General features: G+C 46.9%; 1 protein-coding gene across 2 annotated transcripts in view; it reads right to left on the bottom strand.

The window, feature by feature from the left end:
- The window catches only part of GGT7 (gamma-glutamyltransferase 7), a 73,214-nt gene that overhangs the window by 13,694 nt on the left and 32,853 nt on the right, over nt 1–26,667 (bottom strand). Inside the window, exons 5-10 of one of the 2 annotated variants that reach the window (XM_006266635.3) lie at nt 26,007–26,074; nt 23,264–23,337; nt 22,153–22,346; nt 6,990–7,077; nt 5,494–5,621; nt 322–410 (exon numbers count right to left, since the gene is read on the bottom strand). In XM_006266635.3, the coding sequence (XP_006266697.1) occupies nt 322–410; nt 5,494–5,621; nt 6,990–7,077; nt 22,153–22,346; nt 23,264–23,337; nt 26,007–26,074 (641 nt within the window). Of the gene's footprint in view, nt 1–321; nt 411–5,493; nt 5,622–6,989; nt 7,078–22,152; nt 22,347–23,263; nt 23,365–26,006; nt 26,075–26,667 lie in introns of both variants that reach the window. The other variant, XM_019484668.2, reaches the window with a different exon arrangement.

The following is a 26,667-nucleotide window of genomic DNA, read 5'->3' as shown; positions in this document are numbered from 1 at the left end:
TCCTCTAAGTAGGGTTTTTCAAAAAAAGGGTGGGAAGCCTGTTACAGGAAGAATCCAGCCAAGGAAAGCCCATTGGCAAGCCTCAATCTTTCTAGACCAAATTTAGTTTTGCTCAGATGGGTATGCTGCTAACTGCTGAATGTAGCACAGCTTGTGCCATTGGGAGGCTGTTGGAAATTGCCTTTTCATCAGTCAAATGAAGAAGATACACAGAAAAAGTATAGGGGCTTTTTGTGCCATGTGAAGGATTAAGACAGGACAGTAAAACTAGCAAGATTCAATTTAGTTCTTCATCAAAGCACTCGGGGTATGCAGACCTACCTCACCATGTCTTCTACAGATGCTTCTACAGATGCATCATAGGAGGGGTCTCCCAAGCTGCTAGCAAGAGTCAGTGCTATTTTTAATGTCTAAATTGAACACAGAGAAAGAAAGAACAATATTTATGTGACCCAAGAAATCTCACCTTCCACTGTCCAGATAGAGAAAGGTACCTATCCTTACCACATAAGCTACCTCTTCTTGAAGCTAACATTTCTGGAAACTTGGTTCTGTATATACAGTACCTCAGTAAGGAGGAGTAAAGTGTGTGGACAGGACAAACAAGGGATACCAGCTTTGTTTATACAGGAAGTATTACAGGAGAGCAGAGTGTACCCTGCAATATTCATACACCAAGTGGCTGACGTGAAACATGCAAGTGCATTGTTGTTCAGCTGATGTATGCTACTATACTTCTAAAAATACAACCATCAGACTATTACTTCCCATTTAATTGCCAGTTAGTAATTACCAGTTTCCTACGCATTCATTGCAATGATAAAAATCATGCTGGATTCCCAGGGGACTGCTGCTGTATATACACATGCTTATAGTACATAGTTCCACCAGCATTCCTGTAGCAAAATGCTCATTAACCACCCTAACTAAAGCTCCTGAATTCCATGTTTCTAATTAGAATTCATCCAAATGGCATGAATGGAAAGTTAATCCCTGGACATTTAAAGGGCCAGCATTTTTAAAGCGTGCTGCCGATATGGCACCTCATATATACACAGTCTTACCAGGGTGAATCGTGTTTCAAAAACATGGACAAAAATGACATACCACCCAGAAGCACCTATCCACCCCTGATCTAAGAGCTGGCCCACCGGTTTGAGATTGAGAAGCTGATTTTGATTAGCTGTAGAAGGAGGGAGAAGTATTGGAACCCTGCCCAAACCTCATGGATATGCACATCCTGTTCCCTTCCAAAACTGTTGTGATTTGATTGACAGCTTCTTAAGATCAGGACAGCTTCATAATAGATCACCAAAAGCAAAGTTACAAGAACAAGTGTGCTTTTCAGTATATTGCCATGGAACTGAGATGATTTATTAGACTATTTCAGTTTCCAATTGGTGTGGCTATCATTGTAGTTTTAAGTCAGTACTTAAACCTTTTGATTTATAGCCCAGATTCATATTAACTTTAGTCATGTGTGGTGCACACAGATTTCCCTTCGGGGGTCATAATTTATCTTCTGATGTGCAATAAAAGATTATTAACTTGTGGGACAACTATTTTCCACTAGTCAGAATGCTGCGGAAGGGATTACTCTGGCTGCAGTAAGTGGGGCTGTTAGAGCCCCTTGGGTGACCACGGAAGAATTCCATCAGAACAGACAACATGGGGCAACATAGATGCACCCTACAAGCCCCAGTTTAAAGATGCGGGCTCTGAGCTAAACATTTCTGGGTTATGTCCCTTAGAGCACAACACAGAATTTAACTCAATAACTCAGCAACATAACTTGCATTAAAGTCTTGGTCGTTAAAACCCAGCTGAAAGTCTGCTAGCTATCTAGCAACAGAACAGTGCCCACAGTAACAGGGACATATAAGAACCTGCAGTTATTTATAGGTGTATAATATACAACCTCCAGCATGCAGAAACCATGAGATTATCATAAAATTCATGAGTTTTAAAAAATAATAAATGAATATAATATATAATAATAAATATTGTTGTGTATTATCTGCATAATGATCCTTCACAGTGCACTGGGGTCATATTTCCAGGCTTTTCTCCATAATCACAAAGACTAAGACATTCTTTTAAAAAAAATGAAAGTTGAGGGTCTGACCCAGCAGAGTAGAAGGTAGCCAGGAGCTGGAGCTAGAGCCTCTATGCAGTGGGGCAGGAGCCACCCAGCTGAAACTTCCTCCCCACCCAGACCAGTACAGCAGAGGCAGGAGCAGGAGGAGCTGCTGCTAGAGGTGAGGGGAGCTGAGCAGCACCTGGGTGGCTGCAGCCACACTGGGAGCAACCCCGCTCCTCCTCCCATGAGGTGTGCATGCTGGCCAGGTCCAGGGATGGCAACCCTGGGCAGAAGCATGGTGCAGGCTGCCCCTGGCAGGAATAGGCAGAGCTCAGCCTGAGGACTGCTGCAGAGGTAGCCACAGGCCGCAACATCCAGGCAAGGTCTGCTACGTGTACCCCCCGCCTCCCTCTCCTCACTCCCAGCCAATTCCCAGCACCTAGCGCCCAGGCAGTCCCCCTTTTCCCTCCCCATGCCCTCCACAAGGAAGAGGCATGCAGGGAGCAGATCACAGCTCTGCCCTGGGCCCTGGCCCCACAAATCCCTAATCATCCAGCTCTGGCCCCACGCTGTCCCCGCCCCGCGATCTTGGGATCTTCATGGAGACCGGCCAAGAGCTGCATGGGTAGGGAATGCGGCTGGGTGGGCACGGAACTGCTTCTGGGGCTGGAGCTGGAACTACAAGATGGGCCTAGTCCATGAGTGAGACAGGTGAGATCCTGGCCTCACCTGCCCATCCCACTCCCAAACAATGCTCCCAACCCACCCATGCCCCCATTCCACATAGGGAGTTTTGGTGAGGTGTAAGGGGAGCAGGATGGGCAAGTAAGGGCAGGATCCCAGCTGTCTCACTCCCGAACCAGGCCCATACCCCAGGCCCAAATAATTGCCCACCCATGCTCTAGCTGAGGAATCTCCAAAATCCTGTCCAGCAGGCAGTTACGCTCATTGTAAAACCTGGGAAGCATCCCAGTGGAGGCAGTCCTTTCTTCAGTTGTTCCAAATCCCAGTTACAAATAGGAAACAGATGTCCAAAGGCTATGTCAGCACCTTGCTGTAAAAGTTCTTTCTGACAGTCAAGTAAGTGGGTGGCATATTAGATGGATCTAAGCAATGAGGAAATGGATAGGGCTGTCTTTCACTGCTGCTGAATCATTCTGTGGAGATGATTACTGTGGAAGATTAGCTGTGTCCTCCTAAAGTAAAACTGCTGACTCTTTCATGCTGGACCAGATAGTCTCCTTGAACTCACCTGCCACGACTTAGATGGAAAAGGAAGGGACCAAAGATGAATACAGTTGTGATAAAGTCACCTTCCAGGCCTGGTACTATTATGAACGTGCCCTTGTCTCTGGGCAAGCCACCCGCCTTGTTCGCTTGCCATGCCTTGTTGATAAATGATTATGATGTCAACTAGGCGGGAGGCTACCCTTCGTGTATCCAAATGACCGTGGGCGATCAGTACATACTCCTACCATCCCTACACTTGTCCCATGCCTCGCTGATGTCTCACCGTGTGATGATACTCCAGCTCAAGGCTGGGCCAAACTGGGCACACAGTTGTATCTTTATCATACTGCCCACTTTGGGGCCACACACACACACCAACCCTCTCTCACCGGGGCCTCTTGCACTCCACCAGCTCCCACCTGGTCTCTTGCATACTGCCTATTCAGGCCACACTCACTCTGCCCTACTCCTGGGAGATCCTCAGGCTTTTCTCTTCATCCCTCGGTCAGTCCTGGTTCTTTTGGGCCTGTCCCGTGACCCTCACCCAAGCAGGACTGAGTGATTGGTCAACTACGGGCCTACTTCATCCTTGGTCCCTCACCGGACCACTACGCCCCTCTCTTGGGCCACAACTCTGCCCCTTACATTAGGGCCAGGGGTCTTCCACCCATTAGGATTCAGCCACTCCTCTCTGAGCTTAACTGGCCCCACAACTCTGCCCTGCAACTCTCATGGCCCAGGGTCTTACCTCCCTTGGGTTCAGGTGGTGCTCATTCAGCATGCCTGGCCCACCTCCAGGGTCCAACACCCCATAGCACTCAGGCACTTCTCAATAAGGTTACCTGCCCCCCTCCCCCCCCGCAACTCTCTAGTAGCCCACCCAAACCTTGTACTGGGGAGGTTCTCGGTCCTGGTATTTGAGTGGCCCTGACCTGCCAGAGGCAGGACCACCAGGCCTCCCTATCCCAGCAGGTTGCCCAGGACCAATGAGGCCTTCTCCTTTCCATAGCCACACCCTTACCTCCGAGTTATTTCTGGAGCAGGAGCTCCACCGGGCAATGTTACTCCCCACTGGCTGATCTCAAAATGTTCTGCTCCTATAACAGAGCTCTCCCAAAATGGCTGCTCTCCAAAATGGCCATTCTCATTAGCCACCTGGCAGCTCCCTGCTCCAGCCCTTGAAGTGACAGACATCCCAAAGGCTGTTTTGTCACAACAGTCCTATGAGAAGTTTGATGTTCATTCCATAACTTAGAAGGCTGGCTCCACTTCACAGGGCTCCACCATCCCCATGCATCATTTCTCCTTTGTGGGAGTCTCAGCCCCCAGACTGCCTTGATCAGCCTCTAGGTGGCCGGTTTCTTTTTCTCAGTCGCTTGCCCTGTTCTTCCCTGCATGGGTCCCAAGCCAACCATCCTGCAGTTCGTCTTTGCCCTTATCCTTCAGTGAGGAGTCACAGGAGGCCAACGCCTCAAACTCACCCAAACTCTTGGCCTCGCCTCTTCTTTCCTCCAGGTCCCTGGAGCGGCTGCCCACACCCACTGGACTTGGACTCACTGGCTTGGATGTTGCAGCCGCCTCATCTCCCTGCCGCCGAGGTAAGTCAGTCTTTGGGACTCTCTCTCCCAAGTCCCCTTAGTTGGTCTTTCGCTGCCATCTCCCTGCATTCCCTTGGGTTTCTTCCAGGGTCCTCTCCTCTCCCCAGCCAATGCCGATTGCCTGTTTGGCTCCCTTTTTAATTCCCCATGCCGATCAGCTGTGAGGTTGGCCACAGTGTCCCATTCACCACCTAGCCAACTCTCCCAGCTGATCGAGCTAATTACCATCCAGGGCTCTCAGCGCGGGGCTTTTCCCCAGGCTGGGCCCACCAGCATGGTAAATACTCTTTTGTTCTTTGTGTTTTCAGGGTCTCATGACAGGGTGGACTTCTCACCCTGTCACAATTAAATACATGAAATACATGGCAATGCAGGTATTATTTAAGAAGAGAGAGCGTTGTTCAAGTACTCAGACAGTAGAGAGACCCCAGGATATCCTACAATTACTGCACATTTTTGAGACAATGTCAAAGCCCAGATTTAAACCTTAGTGACCTGTTTTGTCATAAATAGTTTTAGCACAATCAATGAACAAATAAAGTCCTTTTATAGCAACGTATGGCTAACTAGCTGTCTTTGGCTTACCTCTGCTATCCAATGGAAGGTATTTTCCCTGGATATCTGGCTTGTGATATTTAAGCCTTCCAGGATATTCAGAGCTGAGATCAATGCAGGGCCTGCATGGGGAGGTGGAGGGCTGAGAATGAGGTGACCTGTCAGGGTGAGAGGAGAAGAGTATAACTGCTTTGTCAAGACTGTACAGGTCTGTTCTGTCTGGAATGCTTTCAAGTGCACTACTGGCAAAGGAAAGGAAGAAAAATCTTACAACATCTAGGAAAAGTGTAAGAGAATCTCTTAAGCCATGAGGTTTTTTCTCCTCTATGAAATGCTGTTGTGTTTAATAGCAGAAACTCAGATCTTATCTCAAACATGGATGTTCGAATAACTAATGGTAGTGGGGGCCAACCTTTTCAGTAGGTGTGCTACAAATTAGCCTCACACCTCTCCACACCCCAAATGCCACTCTAATCCCTTTTTCTTACCCAATCTGCTGCTCCACTTTCTGCTCTCTGCTCTGTGCTCCCTGACCAAGTTGTTGCTCTGCTTTCTGTTTCCTCGCCTGTGCTACCTCTCTGATCTGATGCTCTGCTTTCTGCTCCCTGCCTTATCTGCCTTTGTGCTGCTTCTCCCTTCCCCAATTGGCTGCATGCCACACACAGAGGCTGCCCATGCCACTTGTGGCACCTGTGCTGCAGACCAGCCATCCTTGGGTTATGACATCACTGACTATGAGGAAGCGGACAAATCACTGAGTGACAGATAAAAGATTTCTATTCAGTAAGTTTAAAAGTTTTGAACCAGACTCCAAGACTGTGTAAAGCAAAAGAACTCCACCAAAAACTTAAAACCTTTCAGGCCCTCAGTATCCTTTATAAAGAGACTAAAGGGGGTATAAGCCCACGTTTTTCTCTTTGCAGATCACATGCAAGAGCTACTTGCAAGCAGTGCTAATTCACGTACTGTGACACAATGCAGCACACATTAGAATATTGCATCAATATGATCAAAACACCACCAGTTCCTTTCAAGGACAACATGAATCTTACATGTGTGCCCAGCAGACTTACATGTTGGCCCAGCAAGACAGGTGGCTCAGAGACTCTAAACATGCACCCCAGTCCCACTCTCAGGCTGTCTTAGGAAAGCCCATTGAATGCACACACTCAAAATCTGAAAGCATCTGCGTTGTCTAATTGCCAGGCTTGAATGCACACAGAGTGGGGTTGAGTACAGCAGGGTTGTTTCTCTGCAGCAGTGCCAAGTTCAGCAGGGACACAGTTAGATAATGCCACAATCACTAGTTTGCAACAGGAAGGTAACAGGAACAGTGCTGCTGCCCTGCACAGATCTGTGCTACTACAGACAGTGTTAAATAGTTCAGTGCTGCGTTATTTTCTGCACTCACTTCTCCCCTATACTGGTGAAACAGGTCAGATTTGCAGTTTCTAATTGGTGTTAAAACATGTCATCAGGTGAAGTAGACTTTGATGCACTGTAGTAGGGGAGTCTGGAGATTTTACCTCGATACACTGTATGGACTGGATTCTTCACCAGGGCACTGTAGTTACTGAAGTCTACCTCTGTCAAGACTCCTCCATAATTTTTGACCTGAATAGAAGAACAAGGCAGAACATATTAAATAGAGGAGTCGATGGGATACTGCAGTTCTCAAGCCAGTGAACAAACGCTGTGTTCTGATTCTGGTTAAATAAAAGTTGTGTGGAAGTTAGCGGCCCATATAATTTCAGTGGAATTGGAGTGCTTGATTGCCTTTGAAAAACCCGGACTTCATGAACGGAAGCCTCTGGGCTCCCATGCCTAAGTATCAGCTTACTGTGAAGCTCTGTAGCTCATCTCAGTAGTTTGCCCAAGTGATGGGCATTATGAAACAGCTCTGCATCTCCTTGCTTGGCATGCTTATAGGACAGGAGTTGGTCCTAGGGATGAATTTGGCCAACTGTATTTATAATTTCCCTACTCAGTTTTTTTCTGGAACACGCTTATCCTTTGAGACTTTTTCTGTTGCATTGTGCATGCCATAGGGAGCCCAGAAGGTTCCCTTTCCTTCCTCCTTGGCCTTTTTCCTATTTATTTCCGGTGGCAGATGGACACAGGGCTCCTTTTTTTATCTTAAACTCCTTCCACAAACATCTTGCTGCATAAATCACTTGGACTGTTCCTACATGAGCTCTGGGGAGGGTGGAGGGGAGGGGGATGCTTTAATTAGAGCTCAGAAGCCGCTCTAATGAAAGCGCTTGAGGCATCTCATGTATTCAGCATCCCACACTTCAAAATGGCAGTGGGGGAGCTTTACAGTACCATAGCAATGGAGGGGTGAGTGGGGCAACCCCCCGGGCACCCAAGAAAAAGGGTGACAACAGGCGAGTTACAAGTCGATATTTTGTTATAAATACTTTTTAAAGTTTTGGCTGATAATGTCACTGATAAATGCTGCGTGCACGTGTGCAGCTGTAGCATGCACAGGGCCAGCCCAGCAGCTTGGAGAGCAGTGTCTCACTGATGAGACTGTTGTGGGGGGAAGGCGGGGGGAAGGGGCATGTGGGAAGCAGATTGAGGCCTCCTGGTGAGAAAGAAGGGGGTAGAAGGGGAGCTGGCACTGGGGCAGGCACTGAGCATGGGATGGAGCCATGAGCAGATTGTCCAAAGAGGGCATGGGAAGCTGCTCCCCCTGCTGTGTGCACCCCCCAAACAAGCATGGGGGGGGCATGTGTCCCCTGGACCTGTGCACGGGGCAAGGGTGGGCTGCTGCTATGGGCTTGCCCTGGGCACCAAACTTCCTTGCTATGGCACTAGACCTTTAACGAAAGCTCATTCAACAAGCTTTAGTTAAAGTGCTGGAGCCATTATTTTGAAGGGTGGACATGCTGAATACATGTGATACCAAAGCTTCTGGAACATACTAATTAGTCTGCTCCAACATGCGCTAATTAGGACATGATGGGGCAGGTGTCAGGCACATGTATACATGATGCCATTGGCTAATACAGTGGAGTAATGAGGTGGAGGCCACTTTTGCACTAATAATCAGGAAAATGGTAACATTTTACCTTTCCCCAGTGTTTTTCATTAAAGGATCTCAAAGCGATTTACTAGTACTAATGAGTCACACCTCAGAACTACTGTAAAAACAGTCATGACCTAAAGAATTCAAATCCAGAACCACAGGAAAGTCTCTGGATTTGAGGCATGGATCTGTGCCCCTTGTGTTCTGGGAATAAAATGCAGATTTTTAACAGTGAAAGTAACTAACCACTGGACTAGATTATCAAGAAGAAGGTTGGTCCAGTAGTTGTGGCACTGGGATTTGGGAGAGACAAATTCAGTTCCCTCTCTGCCACAGACCTCAAGGGTGACCCTGGGCAGATAACTCGCAGCTCGTACCTGCCTGCATTGAGGCAAGTGCAACCCCTCACTTGTACATTCACATCAACCTGCTGGTGTTTTGACGATTTAGCCCTATATGTACATGTCCTGCATGTTAATACATTAACTTTTCTGTTCCCATAGTTTATCACAGAGGGCTCCTGCAAATGAGGATGTTTACTGAATTAATATCTTGATTGGGTAATATAGCAGTGTAGCAGCCTACTAGCTCAACAGGCCTAGATGCAGTCTGTTAGCTCAATGAGCCTGGGGGCAGTCTGCAGGCTTGCAGGGCTACAGCCTATCTGCAGGCAGTCAGGGGTGATTACAGGCTGCCTAGGAGGACTGGGCCAGCTGAGGGAGATAATTTAGCTGGCCACAGGATGCTAAAGGCTTCCAGGGAAGGGAGCTACGGAGTGACAGAAATATTGGGTGTTGAGAGTTGAGGTAGGGCTGAGAGAGAGTGTGCCCAGAGAGAGGGAAGCTGAGAGCTGAAAGCAAAAGCAGAGAGTGGACAGCTGAGAGGGAGAAAGCCAGCAGGTCAGCTCATGGTGGAGCTTAAGGACACCAGGAGTGTCTCTCTCTCAAAGGACCATGAGTACAGCGGAGAGACTGTGAGCGAGCCTTTTCTGTGGCTGAAAGGACTGGAGGAGCAAGGGAGAGAGCAGGCAAGTGGCAGCAAAACCATGCCTGAGGACTCTCTTTAGGTCTGGGAGAAGACGCTGTGCTTTTTAAGTGTTTTATTTACAGACTGGATTTGGTTATGTTAACTCCTGCCAGGAGGGGGTTTGGCCCAGAGGAATAAAGACAGTGGCAAAAGACTGTAAACAAACACTGAAACACTGTCTGAGCGAGCAATTCTGCAACCCCCTACACATGGTGGAGAATGCAGGCAATATAGAGGGCACTACAGGAATCTAAAGGGCCCTGCAGCAGCTAAAGGGAACTGCACCAACAAAGCTCAGTGCAGGAGTTAAAGGGGACTGTACCATTATGAAGTGAACCCCACACTTTGAAAGGGAACTGTAGCAATTTAAAGGGACCTAAAGCAGTTTAAAGTCAACCGCAGGTTGTTCAGCATAAAGACAAAAGCCCTGTTAAAGGGGCAAGAGGTATCCTCTGCCCTAATATGGGAGGTGAAGGGCATCAAGGGGGAAGCAAAGGCAAGTACTAATCCTGATACCCTAAAAGAGCTGAGATATGCTCAGCTAGATGCTCAGCTGTTATCTGATGAGATGGCCAAGGAGGCAGCACACCTTTAGTTACAGCTAAGGTGAACACCAAAGCTGCGAGCAGGCTGAGTCTGCAGTAGCTTCCTTAAGGCAGCAGATGACCACAGGGAATGGAGAGAGAAGGAATAAGGAGTGGAGACACCTGTTGGCTGCAGAAGCAGAAAAGGAAGTGTTTGAGTAGCTAATTGTGGCAGAAGCTGAAAGGGACCAACAAAGCTGCGGGCTCTCCAGAAGTGGATAGCAGACCTGAGGAAGAAGACAGATGATGGTCAGGACTGCCTAGAGGCAGTGGAGGAAGCCAGGAAGAAGCTGCAGAAAGACTTCAAAGCTCTGAACCAATGTCTTGAGGAGAAAACGATAGCTTGGAAGAAACAAAGAATAGTCTGCAACAGGAGCATGAGAATTTTATGGTTGACATAGATAGACAGCACAGGATTGGTTCCAACTTGGGGAAAAAAAAAGAGTTTGCTTAGATGCTGACAGAAGAGAAGAATCTTTCTGCCCAATATGCAGAAGAGTGAAACTGAGCAGAGGTCAAAGCTAGAGGGAAGGAGATTAAGGCACTTGCTCAAGCTTTGGAAGAAGTCCTGGAGTGGAAGGCCAAACTGGAACAACTCAGTACACAACTCCGTACTGAAATGGAGAACCTAAGGGGTTCCAGTGGTGCAGCTGACAAGAATGTGCATGAGCTGAAGAAGACTAAACAAGCCTTGGAACAGCAGGTGGAGGAGATGGAGAACAAGTTGAAGGAAAATCAGTGGGCACATGCAGAGAAGGAGAAGCTCACCAGCCTAGAGATAAAGCTGTCTGAAGCCATGGCTAAGAGCGCACAGTTCCCAGAAAGAAACATGGAGAAAAAGTGGGGAGAGGACCACAACCTAAGAGGGATCCCAGGGGTAAAAAAGGGAGAGAACCTCACTGGGCAGTCAACGAAGTGGGGAAGCTACAGCGTGCAGAAAAGGTCCTGCAGGCCATGATGGGGACCAGTGGATCCAAGCAGAAGTTCTCTGGGGAAGACAGATGGCATCCCCACCAGCAACTATGAGCCAGATGAGAGAACGGCAACAATACTGGCTGCGGCCAGGAAGAAAGATCCCAATATCCGGCCCAGGGGTGAACCAAACTGGAGGGCTGGTCCCTTGGGGTCCACTGTGTTTGTGAGGAACCTCAACTTCATGGTCAACTGCAGAAGGTTCAGACGGGTGTTTCAGAAAGTAGGAGTGGTGAGGTATGCAGCTGTCTGATGGAACAAAACTGGGAAGAGGCGCTTTATGGAGATGGTTACATTTGCCCACCACAGGGATGCTACACTTGCAATGGCTGAATGGACAAATGTTGTGTGGCAGACCCAAGGGGGTAAAAACAGACTGAGGGACTGCTCTATATGGAGAGTACCAGACAGTAACACAGCCACCCAGGGGTTGATAGAACTTCAGAGTTGGATATAGCCCCAGCAGAGAACTGGCCTCTATCCTCCACAGAAGTAGGGACCTAAGAATGAGGAAGCTGGAAAGACTGTGTTTATGGTGAGTATGGGTGGGAGGCAGTCCCAGAAAGTAGAAAGGAGATCCCTGGGGGAGAGCGAGAACCATGCCCTTTCTGGGTGGGCTGCAGGGAGTGGGCAGTACAAGATTGGTAGTATGTAAGAGGGTCCTGTCAAGGCCACCAGGGCAGTCGTTGAGCACTACCCTGGAGAAAGCCACAGACCCTGATGGGAACCTCCACAGGTGGGCAGGGAGTAGATCCCTGAGTGGAAGCATTTGAATTTATTCAAGCTAGCCACTGGGCTTATGTTTTGTGTATAATTGAATATCTTGTTTGTATGGGGATTCAATGTTTATGTTATATTACCAGTCATTTGGGTAGGACTATAGGGGTGGAGGGTGGTCCCATAGCCCATGAGGGGCATGTGTGGTTTGAGCCCTGGCACGGGATAGGCTCAGAACATAAACTGATTAGAGCAGCTTCATCCTGGGCAAGGAATGCACAGGGGAGTTGCAGCCCTGAAGCCGTCAAAACTTGGGCCAAAGCCCAGAAAGGGAAAAATTAGGGCCACGGAACTGCAGAATCAGCTGGAGAGCAGCTTTGCCCTGGGCAAGAGACAAACGGGGGGGGGCTGTGTCCCAAAAGCCATCAAAGCTTAAGCCAAAGCCCGAAAAGGGCACAACTAGTTCCAGGGGGCCCAGAAGTAGAGCTGGAGGGCTATCTTTCTCCCAAGATAAGGAGGAGAAAGAAAACTGAAATATTACAGGCTGCCTAGGAGGACTGGGCCAGCTGAAGGAGATAATTAGCAGGCCACAGGAAGCTAAAGGCTCCCAAGGGAGGGAGCTGGGAAGTGTTGAGAGCCAAGGTAAAGCTGAGAGAGAAAGCTCCCAGTGAATGGAAAGCTGGAAGCTGAGAGCTGAAAGCCAGAGTATAGAGGGAGAGAGCCAGTGGGACAGCTTATGGTGAAGCCCGAGGACCACTCCAGGAGTGCCTTGCTCTCAGAGGACCATGAGTGCAGCAGAGAGACTGTGAATGAGCCCTTTCTGTGGCTGAAGGGACTGGAGGGGTGAGGGAGACAGTGGGTGAGTGATGGCAAACCTATGCCTGAGGATTCTCTTGGGTCTGGGAGAAGACCATGTGCTGTTTAAGTGCTTTATTTATGGACTGAGTTTGGTTTGTTGACTCCTACCAGGAGGATGTTTGTCCCAGAGAAATAAAGACAATGGCAAAAGACTGTAAATGAACACTGAAATACTTTTTGAGTGAGCAATTCTGCAATCTGATACAGGTAGGTTAAAAATCCCTGTAACTCCAGAGTCATTTAACCTTACTGGGTTTCATTTCCCCATCTGGAAATGGGAACAACAGTACTTGCTTATCTTATGGGGATGCTGAGAGGGGTAAACCATTAAAGGCTGTTAAGTACTCAGATAATACAGTAACAGGAAGTCTCATGCATTTCAAACAAGGGGAACCAGTTTGCAAGCAGTATGCAGGCCAGTTCATGGGTAGTAACATAGTTTATTACCACACAACTGCTCTCAGCCATGGCAGTGACTCGTCATACTTGCAGGTGTCCTGGCATCACTGAGACCTTCACCCAGACAGAGCCTGAGGCCCTGGACTGCAGGGGCTGCCTGGCGCAGCTGCTGGCAACTGGGAATGGGGGCACCCCCACTTGTGGGGCGTGCTCCCTGGTGGAATCTCTGGAGGGCCGGGTGCAAGAGCTCAAGGAGGAAGTATGTCAGCTGTGCACCATCAGGGCCCACAAAGATTTCATTGATGGCTACTGCCATACCCTTCTCCAGAAGAAGGAAGAAGAGACCGAGATGGTAGCCAACATGATGGCTAACCAAGAAGACCCACCTGGAGCAACCTGGAAGACAGTCACCTCATGCTCCAGGAAACACAGGGCCAGGATTGCTCCTCCCCTGGCCCTGCACAACAGGTACGCTCCCCTCTCCACGTATGAGGAGGCTCCGATGGTGACACCAGGAAAGGAGAAAGGTAAGCAGCTTGCTGCTACCTCCAAGAGGAGGTGCAAGGTGGTGGGGGTAGGGGACTCCCTCCTGTGGGGCACTAAGGGACCCATCTGCCATCCACACCCCCTAGCCCATGAAGTCTGCTGCCTCCCAGGGGCTTGTATCCGAGATGTAACAGAGAGGATCCCCAGGCTTGTTCAGCCCTCTGACTACTACCCCATGCTCCTCATCCATGTGGGAACTAATGACACAGCCAGGAGTAATCCAGACCAGGTCATGAGTGACTACAGGCCTCTGGGGGCTGGGCTTAAGGGATTGGGAGCCCAGGTAGTCTTTTCTTCTGTGCACCCTGGCAGGCCATGGTCCCAGAAGGGAAGGATGCATTGAGGAAGCAAACCAGCAACTCCGATGCTGGTGCCACCAAGCAGGCTTTGGATTGCTTGACCACAGCATGCACTTCAGGGAGAGAGGACTCCTGGGAAGGGACAGCATGCACCTCACGAGGAAAGGTAAGTCCCTGTTTGTGGCCAAGATGGCCGATCTTCTGGACAGGGCTTTCAACTAAGATTGCTGGGGGGACAGGGATACGCAAATTCAAACATGTTCAGGGACCAACATACAAGTAAGCCTAGTAGATAGGGACACTTGGAGAGCTACTCTTGTGGGAGCTGAGGGAATAGTTGTCCATCAGCAGGACGGGGAGATGAGGGCCTCAGTAGGAGGACTCAGGTGCCTATATACTAATGCTAGGAGCATGGGGAGCAAGCAGGAGGAGCTAACCATCCTACTCTCCAGTGGGCATTGTGATCTAGTAGGGATTACGGAGACCTGGTGGGACTCCTTGCATGACTATTGTGAAGCTATAGAGGGCTAAACCCTGCATAGAAGGGACCGGGTGGGGAAAAAAGGTAGAGGCGTTGTTCTTTATATGAAAGAGCAGTACATCTCCTTGGAGGCCAACATCAGCTCCAAAAATGGACAGCTTGAAACCCTCTGAGTCAAGCTGCAGGAGAGGGGGGCGCATGACAAGAGAGACCTAACTTTGTAGGTGTATACTACAGATCAGAAAACCAGGGGGAGGAACTTGATCTGGAGTTCACCCAAGAATTGACTGAGGCTGCACATGCATGTGACATGGTCATCATGGGCAATTTTAATTATCCAGACATCTCCTGGGAAGAACAGTTGGCCAAGTTGTAACAGTCGTGATCCTTCCTGACCTGTGTTAAGGAGCTCTTCCTGACTCACAAGGTGCATGGGCCAACTAGAGGTGATGCTCTGCTAAACTTGGTCCTGGCCAAAGGAGACGACCTGGTGACCGACTTAAATATAGAGGGAAGTCTGGGTGACAGCGACAATTAAACTATCATGTGCACTGTCCAACGTAAGACAGACAAATCAGATAGCAGAATTGAAGTCTTGGACTTCAAAAATGCAAATTTTAACAAGCTTAGGTCACTAGTAGGGCAAGTGGTGCTGGACCAGGGACTGAAGGTGCAAGGTGTGCACTAAGAGTGGTTGTTCCTTAAGGACATGATCCTTGAAGCACAAAGGAAGTCCATTCCCATGTGAAGAAAAAGTAACAGGAGGGCTGGGAAGCCCTCTTGGCTAAACAGGGAAATCACGGTCCTCTTAAGAAAGAAGAAAGAGGCTTAGAAACAATGGAAGCTTAGGACAGGTCCCACAGAGGACTATTCCATGACAGCCCACATTTGCAGGGAACAGATAAGAAAGGCTAAAGCGGTGACCAAACTTTGATTAGCAATGGGAATCAAGGACAACAACAAGTCCTTCTTTAGGTATATAGGGAACAGGAGGAAAACAAATGGGAGTGTGGAGCCATTGCTCAACAGCTCAGGAAAGCTGGTTACCAGCACCCAGGAGAAAGCTGAACTCCTGAATGACTACTTGGCCTCAATCTTTCACCGGACCAAGGGGAAAACCACACCAGGTAGAGTACAGGATGAGCGTGGTAGGAATAATCACCTTCCTACTATTGCCATAGAATTGGTATATGACCAATTAATAAAATTAGATGTATACAAGTCAGCAGGACTGGATGATCTTCAACCGAGAGTGCTGAAGGAGCTGGTCAAAGTCATTCCGGAACCCCTGGCAAAACTTTTCCACAGCTCATGGCACTCTGGAGAAGTCCCTGAGGACTGGAAGAGGGCCAGTGTTGTGCCCTTCCACAAGAAGGGCAGAAGGGAGGGCCTGGGTAACTATAGGCCAATCAGCCTAACTTCCATCCTAAGGAAAATCCTAAAAAAGTTCATCAAGGAGTCTATCTGCGATAAGCTTGCAGAAGGTAAGATTCTGAATGACAGCCAGCATGGCTTCATTCCGGGCAGGTCTTGCTTTACCTCATCTCCTTTTATGACCAGGTAACTTGCCACCTGGACATGAGAGCAGGTTGACATTGTATACCTAGACTTCCAAAAGGCCTTTGATCTAGTATCCCACGATGTCCTCATGAGCAAATTGGAGAATTGTGAGCTTAACTCTGAGACAGTCAGGTGGTTGAGAAACTGGCTGCAGGATAGGACCCAGAGAGTTGTAGTGAATGGATCTGTGTCATCCTGGCAAGAAGTAGGCAGCAGCGTCCCGCAGGGGTCGGTGCTCGATCCAGTACTTTTTAACATCTTTATTAACGATTTGGATGTAGGGGTGAAGAGCTCGCTGGCCAAGTTTGCAGACAACACCAAGTTATGGGGAAGCGTGGTCACACTTGAAGATAGGCTGCAGATACAGGTGGACCTAGACAGGCTAGCAAGTTGGGCAGATTGGAACCTGATGAAGTTCAACATTGAGAAATGTAAAGTGCTTCACCTCAGGATGAGCAACTCCCAACACACCTACAGGCTTGGCAGCACCAAACTGACTAGCACCACAAGTGAAAGGGATCTGGGAGTAATAATAGACCACAATATGAACATGAGCCGGCAGTGCAATGCTGTAGCCAGTTGGGCAAATAATACCCTGGCATACACCAATCGATGCATCTCCAGCAAAACCAAGGAGCTGATTCTTCCGCTCTTAGCACTGGTGAGAACGCAGCTGGAGTACTACGTCCAGTTCTGGGCACCACACTTTAACAAAGACGTGGACAAGACTTGAGAGAGTCCAAAGAAGAGCCACCCATATGATCAGAGTCTTAAAAGGCAAGCCATATGAGGAAAGGCTGAGGGATCTGGGACTCTTCAGCCTGAGGAAACAAGAGGCTGAAGAGGGGACCTGGTAGCAGCTTACCACTACACTAGGGGAGTATATCAAGGGCTTGGTGAGCAACTGTTCACCAGGGTACCCTTGGGGAAAACCAAGCGTAATGGCTACAAACTCCTGGAAGATAGATTCAGGCTCAACATTAGGAAAAACTTCTTCAGTCAGTGTGTCCAGACTGTGGAATAAGCTCCCTCCAGAGGTGGTGCAATCGCCTACCCTGGAAATCTTCAAGAGGAGACTAAACAATCACCTTGCTGGGGTCACCTGACCCCCAGTGATCTTTCCTGCTTGGTGCAGGGGGCTGGACCCAATGGATCTTCTGAGGTCCCTTCCAGCCTTACAATCTATGAATCTATGCTGTGGCAGATTCTCCCTCACTTAGAATCATTAAATCAGAACTGGGAGCTTTTCTGGAAGAGGGGCCCTAATCAAGTAAATGTGAACACTGATCACCTGCAGAATAAGAAAGAGAACGTCTTCTTAGTTCCAGCAAAAGTGTAGGAGATTCTCTGGACTGTGTTGCATTGAAAGTGAGATGTGATTGGCACAAGGAGGTAAGTGTGCTGTTCACTCCTCCCCTGCCCATGCTCAAGTCCTGCAGGCAATGAGCACCTGTGGCTGCTCCCTCCCATTTCCCAGCAGCCCTGCACTGACCACTCTGAGCATTGTGCTGTGTCAAAGGTGGGCAGATGCAGAGCCATGCTTTCAGCCCAGCTCATCCCTTAGCTCCTTGCACATTCCCAGGTCAAGCAGGAGGGATTGTAGGGGCAAGTGGTACTAGTCCCCAGCATGCAAGTCCCTGGGGGAGCAGCCACAGTGGTGAGGGGTGCACTTACCCCCTCAGGTATAGACTGTGGATTAATCTGTTCTGTTGCTCCTGTTCCAGGATTCATCTGTTCTGTTGCTCACACCCCTACCTCTCGGACCCCCTCAGCAGCCCCCCACATGCCACATGTGCACCTTGGCACCTCATCCCTGCCAGCTGGGCTCTGTTGATTTTGGTCCTGGGCTAGAGTCTGGTGGTGGACTGCCCTGGGATAACTAAGAAAAGAAATTGGCCTGCTGGTCCCCAGTCCCCAGCAGTGACTTGGACCTACATGTAGGAAGGCTAGGTGTCACACTGGGATCATAGGATAGTAGCTAGAAGGGACTCACAAGATCATCTAGTCCAGCCTTCTGTTCAAGCAGGATTATCCCTGACCAAACCATCCTAGTCAAATATGTGTCTAACCTGTTCCTGAAAATTTCCAAGGATAGAGGGTCCACAACTTCTCTAGGCAGCCTGATTCTATGCTTGCTATCCTACCCTCAAAGAAAGAAAGTTCCTTCCAACAAATGTGTGCGAAGCCGGGCACAGTGAAGGTAATGCTCCCTCCTGGTGGCTTGAAGACGTGAATATTATACTTATATCTTATATTATATTGTAGTAATAGCATTAATAAAACCAGTAGAGTATGACTATTAGATTATTAACCTTATATTAGTTTTTTAAATGGGGTGCTGCCAAATTCTGACAATTTAGAGCAGCATCCTTGAGCCTAAAAAGGTTGGGGACCACTGATCTATAGCACGGGAGCAGGGTGTCCTAACAGGTTTGTTCCCAAGTGTGCTCCACACATCAGCTCTTGCTCACACACTCCAAATCCAGACTTGTGTTTTAAGACAGTCCCCTGTAGTCACTCTCAGGACCTCACTCTCTGGTATGCTTGAGAGCTGCAGCTGACCACAACCCTGGAGGAGCTTCACTGGAGTATTTCCAAGTTTGGAGAGTGCAAGCAGGAGTGCATGTGTGGGAAGAAGACCATGTTCAGCAATAATTCTGCCAAGACACACCATGGAGCTCTACCCTCAAGCATATATCTACTCTCAAAACCTCATGACAGAGTGAAAAGATCTACTCTGCCTCCTACAGGCACACTTGCACTAAATTGGCCTGGCCATCTTCATTTACCTCTGTATAACTCAGAAGTCACTCTACTTAAGTCAGTAAAACCAGTAGTGTAACTGTGGGAGAGTGGACCAGGGCAGCATGAATGAAATCCCACTTTGGGAGGGGCAGGGAGCAAAAGCAGCTGCCACCACAATGACATCTAACCACACCACCACAATCGGCATGCCAGGAGCTGGCATTGCCCTGTACATCAGTGGCTGTCTCCAACACAGACCTGCCCTCCTACAGCTCTGAGTGGAACAACACCAGTTTATAGCACAGTTCTTCTGCTCCAGCTAAGCTTTTCATTTTCTACCTATGAGTAAGTAAAATGATCTGTGTGGCTCCAGGGATCTGGAATTTCAAAGGTAACCACATACACATCCAGCCAATATCCCCTTAGGAAGAAATACCAATGAGCCGTGATAGCAGGAAGGCCAATTCCGGACATATACATAACAGGGCCAAATCATTAAGGTACACAATTGAGTGCACATGCAGCTCAGGGGCTACCCTCACACATAGGTAGGAAACCAGGTTATCTGCCTGAGATGCACCAAATCACATTTGCTAGACTCCCCCTTGAAAACCTGCCACACAGCTCTAACCTTTACTCTTCACAAAACAATAGAAACATCTCAAAAGCTAAAAAGCTTGACTGAACTCTATTACTCCAGTAGCTTCACTGAAGTCAATGAACTGCTAACTTACACGAGCTGAGGTTCTGGCCCAATGCAGCTACACCAGTGTAAGACTGGAGTAAAGCTGCTTGGAATCAGTGAGTGCATCTACATGTGCACTTTAATGCATAGTAGACTATTTTACTGTGCATTAAATTGTCACGTAAAAAACCTGTGACATGCTAATATGCAGTAAAATAGTCTACTACACATGAAGCATCACTAAAAAAGCGTGCAAATGAGCTATTATGCCTAGTGCAACACAATGTGCATTAATTTAGTACCTCACATTGGAGGTACTAAATTTAATGTGCATTAGAAAAGGTGCATTAATGCACGTGTAGACTGGTATGTGAAAAGGAGTAGGAATGAGCATATGCACTGAGGCCAGATCATATTCCCAGAGCAACACTCTTCCCACCTGTGCCTTTCAGCCAGATGGGGGCGGAAATCAGGTGTTCGGAAGATTTACACAATTGTACATCTCTAATATCATTTGTTCAACTGGAACAATAAACAATTTACGCAATCTGTGAGTGCAGCACTTTGCTGTTCTGTGCAGTGCAGGCTGTAATTAAGCACTTAGCTCTAGAGCTTGGCATATTTTTTGTGTTGTAGTGCTTTGGTTACTCCTCCTTCCCTGCACTGCTTGTCTGCATTTCCAGAGAATCATAGTGTTGGGGGATGTGAGTGCAAGCTTGCAGTTTCTCCCAAGGAGGTACAGAGAAAGGCCCAAGAACTTTTTACATTCATAGGACTGTGTAACTGCTCTACAAACAGCTCCCTGGACCCCATGGCATTTGGGGAACACTGACAATATAAATGTAACTGTAGAAAGGCCTTTACAGTCAGAGGGAAGGTAAGGGCAGGCTGTAGTTCTTTTAAGTATGATGGTGTTGAGAAACTGAATCTTTTCATCTTTTATTCCCTTTCTTCAGATCTTCCTTCCAGCTCTGATGAGCCAAAATGGGTGCTGGGGTAGTTTCTAAATGTGCAGCAGGAAAGCTTCCAGCAATCTGAGATAAAACCTGGATAGCTGAATGAGCATGGGTTGGTCTAAGGTTCTGCCAGCCCCAAAGCATGACTACAGTTATAAACTTGCTTATATGAATACATCTGATTCCTATAGAGGAAGGGGAATAAGGACATCAGTAAAAATCACCTCTGTACTGGTATCACAGTATCCATACAAGGGCTTTTATCAGGATAATTATTTATGTATACAAAAGAATTTGCATTCCTAAGTGAAAGAGTCATACAAAGACTCTTTCCAGTGTTGACTAAGCCAAGACTTCACTCTGTCCTGATCACTCATCTGTCAGCACAGCAAATGCTATGACTTTGCTGCTTCCACAGTGCCTGTTCCACACTGCCCTGAGAGTAAATGAATCATCATCTTTTCACAGGCAGAGAAACTGAGTTATGGAGAGATTAATTGCCAAATTGGTTTATTAATTTTGGGTGCCCAAATTAAAACCTGCTTGCTTTTAATACAGATTTCAGCTGAGGACACAGGTGCTCTCTATAAATCTGGCCTGGATTATGCAAAGCTAGCACCCCAAGTTAGGAACCATGATGATAGCTTGAGCATAAATGAATTGCCAAGATCACACAGTGAGACAGTGGTAAAGCCCACGAGAAAACCCAGAACCTCTGATTCCCTGTTCAGCGTCCTAATCACAATATAATGCTCCTTTCTGTCAGTCAAGGACTGTAGAAGTCTCCTGTCATTAGAGATTACTAACATGTCAAAATTCAATCAGGGCAGTTAAATAATGAATTAGAGGGTGGGTAAAGGTCTAGATAGCACTGACATCTCCTTGACCAATAAGTTATGCAAAACCATGCTAGTGTGCCCCATGGGTATTTTGGTTTCGTTAACAATGATTGTGAATCTTATTCAGATGATCTGAAAAGGTAAAGAATATGGCCTTCATGAAGATGTTAGTAATAAACTTTCAGCTCAAGCTCCCCATTCAGATACACCCAAGGCTGATACTGACTGAACAGCATTACCATCTGATAGCCTCCTGATGCCCAAAGGCCAGGAAGTTAGTAGCCTCACTGCAGCTCTTAACTGAGATAAAATAAACCTTGACCACAGCTGACACAAGTTGCATGTGCCATTACAAAAGCCAAGAACTGAGTGGGACAGAAACTGAATTATACTTGTTCTGCTAGAAACTGTCCCAACAGGTCAGCAACAAGGCACATTGGCTAAACAGGTACTGCCATTTCTTGCATTATAGTTATACTGTGGCCAGTGAAAGACTATTCATCTAGGCTTTCCAGCATCTAAATCCACTCTAAATTTAAAATAACTATCCAATCTTTAGGGACAGGACCTAAAAATATATTAGAGATGAAACCAATGATGTCCTACAGAAGTGACTCTAAAAGCCTATAATAGGATACTATGTTTTATGCTATAATAGAAAATGAGATCTTTTTTGTTGTCTTTTTGTTGTATTTGAGAAGCCAAACCTATTGAATCATATATATTGAAGTCTATAGCTTATATGGGAACTGACTTCTTTATCACTTGCATTGGTTTAAATCAGGATTATGAGACTGAAGTTAAAGCAGTTACATAGGTGTAAATGGGTGAAAAATTGGCCTCCAAATATTTATCACTTAAAGTCAAAACTGGCTACTTAGCTCCAGCTGCCTAGCATATTTAAAACAAGTTGCAGCTAGATGGCACCATTACTTGGTCTAAGATGAACCAGGCAACAATCCAAGGGCAGACCAGCACAGACACAACTCACCTCAGAAATTATCTCCTGTGTCAGGTTTCCACTGTAGAAAGCCGATGCTCCTTCTGCTCCAACCAGGTCCAAAGTGTTTGCCAGGTCTGGTCGCTTCATTAACATCCCAGCCAACAAAGGCTGTCCCTCTGGGAGGAAAGTCTCCCTGAACCTGTCAGAGTAGTTCAGCTCCTTCAGTTCAGTAACAGCTTTGGCTGTAGGCAAGAATGGTGACAGCAGTATGACAAGAGGAAGCCACAAAGGACATTCAGCTTTCAAGAACAGGCACTGAGAAATCCATTTGCAGCCCATGAAATTCTGTTATTTGGTTTCTTGGTATGTGTAATTATTATCCGTTGCCCCATATGAAAAATAACAAGCCAGTCAGAGATCTCTGGAGCAACAGGACCACAGTATGATTAATCTCATTGCTATAGCAGGTGTAGGGAACCCCTGGCCTGTGTGCCAGAGCATGGGACATGAAAGTATTTTGCTTGGTACTCAGACTTTGGGAAAGGGGCTCAGGCTGCGCTGCTACAGCAAGAATCAGGCCCCTTGAGGCTCCCTCCCTGTCCACCCCTGGCACACCAACATCTTACAAGTGGAGGTTGCAGGTGTTTTTGGCACTCTGCCCAAAAACATCACCAACCCCTGAACTCATGGGACTCAGACTGGGGGTCAGGATTACAGTGCTGGATCTTCAACAGATTTATTGAATGGCTTTAAGAAAGATGCACAGATCCACATTTTTGTGTGTATTTTTTGTGCACTGCACATTGTACAGAGTGTTTGATGCATGAGCATAAAGGCAAATGCAACTGTGGAAATCTCCTTACGGGACACGAAGCAAGAGACCTACATGCACACTGACAAGCATGAGAAAGTCCATTTTACATGTCAGTGCCCTGGGGGCAGATTGGCTGTAGAGGATTCCCCTGCTCTCCATCCACCAGGAGGTCTGCTTTCACTCTCTGCTGCTCAGGCCTCCTTTGTTTTCTAAACCAATGTATTTCCCAGGCTGAAGAACACTAAGTTCCAGTAAATTAACCCACTTCCCCCTTCCAAATACACAAATGTAGTCCCCTTCTCCTTTGACATATGCAGAAGCCCACTGCAGCATTATAGCAGTTACCTAAATCATGTGTGACATTGAATCCATTCTGGGCAATGCCTGCAGCAAGTCCCAGCAGTTCTGACCAAGAGAGTCTGGCAAAGAAGAAAACAAGGAGAAATCTGCATTCAAAATGTAGCAAAGTAAATGCAGAACTGTCTTTGGGGCAGCTCTACTGGGGCTACCACAGGGGTAGAGTCAGAAACTGCTTTATTGGAAATTTCTTTTGTGACGATCAGAAAACAGAACTAGGAGCAGAAAGTCCTAAGTTCAAATTTTACATTGGACATCAACTGCATCTGCAGCTGTGGACAAATCATTTAATCCATCTCCACCAGAGTTCCCTTTATACCACTGGAGTAATAATTGCCATCTACTGCACAAGGGGGTTGTGAAGCTTCAGTAGCAGAGCTGATTGGAAATGCTGCACACTTCCATCAGTATGCGTTTCTTTTGTTTGAATTTTTTGAAGAATTTTTTTTTGGCTGGGGGGGGGCAGAAGGAGCAGGAATCAGAACCCATTTTGTAAAATGAAATGTTTCTGTTTCATATCCATGAACATGTTCTCCTTTTCTTGCAGGAAAAAAATCAAGAAAGGAAGGAGGACAAACATGGGCAGATCTAGCATTTTGAAAAGGGGGAGTAGTACATCATCATATATAAACAAAACACATATTTTTCTCCAGTTAAAGAGAAACTACAAGCTTTACTAATATGCTAGGGGCCCAGTACTATATTATTCATTTTAAGATCAAAGCAAAAACAAATACAACTTTACTGGAATACATACTAATTTTCTAGCTTATATATTACATTAAAAAAACATAAACTAAGTAAAAATTGTTCAAAGACCCCGTTTTACTAATTCACTTATTCAGATCCACCGTTTCACTAATTTACTTATTCAGATCCACAAAACAAAAGCTAGCCTTCTTAAGCATCTTGACGCTACATCCAACACTTCACTGTTAATCATTTAATTTTTTTAACGCATTAAAAGCGCATGTGGTTTTGGAGCCTGTGCCTGGGCTGCCCTGCCCTGCTGCCATCACTCCCGGGCACCCAGCGAGAAGCTGTGGCAGTGCAGAGCCATAGGGCAGCCCAGGCACGAGCTCTGGGCAGCTGCAGCAGGAAGGGAAGTGGGGGGGTGCACCCATAACCCCCATCAAGGGCCCCAAGCAGCCAAGCTGGCAGCGCCAGGGTTTCAGGGAAGGCAGCACTGAGCCGTGGCAGGGCTGTTCGGCATTCTCAGGCCTGGGACCAACTGAGCAAATAAGTGGGGAAGTTGAGGCCAGTGCCAGAGTCGGGGCCTGAGTAGCTGCCCCCAGCCCGGGCTGCCTATGGCTGCTGCTGCTGGGGCAAGGGCAGGATGAGGCCACCACCACCAGCACTGTGCTTGGATGCCAGTCATGCCCCGGGCCTAAGGCAGATCTGACAGGACAACGATCAGATTGGGCATCCTGCCAGGGCGTGCGAGCGTTCCCCGTCCCCAGACTCCAGATCCCCCTGCAGGCAATCCCCCCACCCCCAGCTCCAAACCCTGCACACACATCCACAGACCCCCACACACACACCCCAACCCCCCAATCATACAAAGTACCTGAATAATTTTGCAAAATTTTGAGGTTTTCTGTGCATAATTTTTTAGTTTTTATCTGCCAAATTAAAATTGTGATTAATTGCAACAAATTGTTTTAATGGTGCAAATAATTACAATCAAATTTTTTTAATTGTTTGACAGTCCTAGTATTAACATTACCACACCTGGGTTAAGGTTTTTCGCTAGAACTAAAAACAAAAGTTCGTAAGGCTGTAAAACTGAAGAGACATTAGCAGGAATAGCTAACAGATGGCAAAATTGCAGAAGAAAGGTTAACTTGATTTATGGAACATAAAGACTATTTATTAAAAAGGATAGAGGGTTGTTAATACCCATGGAGTGAAGAGATTAGCAGGGTTCAAATTGGTTATATTGAGCCATGAAATCAATTGACTCCTGCAGCACTGCCTGACAAGAAATGCTGCTACCTCTCCTAGTCAGTTGGTTTTAAAGTTTGAGTGGAGGGAGAATCAAAAAGAGGGTGCAACTGCACCACTGCACCCCCCTCGATCCTCCCCTAGAGACAAGGGAGAGATGGAGGGAACTTCACACTTTTCAATCTTTCTTTTTTTATTTCTTTGTTAACATCTCAAAAATTGCCAAGCAAAATGAATTTTTTTGTTCAATTAAAAAAAAGGACATTTCTGATATTCTTTTCAACTAGTTCTTATTAAGTTTGATTTGTAATTAGTTTCTGGTCTGCTTCTCAGAGAACCTGAGTACTCACTACCCCCAGAATAAAAAGTGTTCTTCACTTCTGCAAATTAGGCTATAATCATACAACTGCACACAATCATAATAACTGCCCACACAAATTAACCAACATTGGCTGAATGTGTGCAATACTGGAAACCCCAACCACTGGCTGTAACATGCTTTCAGAACAGAGCTGAATACTGAAAAAAGTGACCTGAATAACATATTCCAAGGGAAAGTGAACTGATGGCACATCCAAGACTAATGAGACAGACTTGGGACAGCATTTGAAGTTGCTTTGCCAATAAGATCCTCTTCCCATTGAACCCTTACTGACACCAAATCTGCCAATGACTCATGTAGTAGAGTGCAAGTCGCTGATGAATGGGATTAAACAGGCATTTAACCTGCAGCACCTTTCAGTAGGATACACTCCACAAAGTAGCAATGTGTATGAAATAGTCTTACCTCCCATATAACTGGTGGGCCTTATGCATCCCTTGTATCATTCCTGGCACCCCCACCAGCAGACCCACCTGCACAAAAGGAAGGACAAGAAAGAATAACATCTCCCTGTGGACATATTTTCCAACTTGGAATCAAAACAACCACCATAAAAAGATGCCATTCATTTTCATACAGCATGTTTTCCATGGGAAGGGAAAGCGGCGGAAGATACTAGGAATAGGGTAGATACACGGGTTGGTGGTGACAGACTCATCTGAAGAGGAAAAGCCTTTGGGCGGGGAAAAAGAAAAAAAATTAATCCTGTAGTAACTCTAATAAAGTCATACAGCCCAATGACACCTAGCTTTTGCCATTTATCTATTGCTTCTATCCTTCCATATTCCCTTATCCCCAAATATGACTCAGTTTATTTGTTTCGAGTAAGACTTAGTGGCCCAAGGAATTCCTAAGCTGCACTGGAGCTTTTCTCCTCTGGCTCAGGTTACTTGTGACTGAAATTCTCACCATATGAGCAGTGTCCTGTGGCCTAAATAAAATAAGTGAGTAAGTTTCCATTCAGCTACTTGTGGACAAAAAAGCTATACAGGGATCCTGTTTTTCTCTGTTTAAAAATACCAAATTCTCCAATAAAAAAATCACTAATTTTCTGATTAAAAACCCC

This window comes from Alligator mississippiensis, chromosome 9, assembly GCF_030867095.1.
Source record: "Alligator mississippiensis isolate rAllMis1 chromosome 9, rAllMis1, whole genome shotgun sequence".
NCBI lineage: Eukaryota > Metazoa > Chordata > Crocodylia > Alligatoridae > Alligator > Alligator mississippiensis.
Note: the sequence above shows the minus strand (reverse complement) of the source record. Positions and strands in the feature narration are given on the sequence as shown.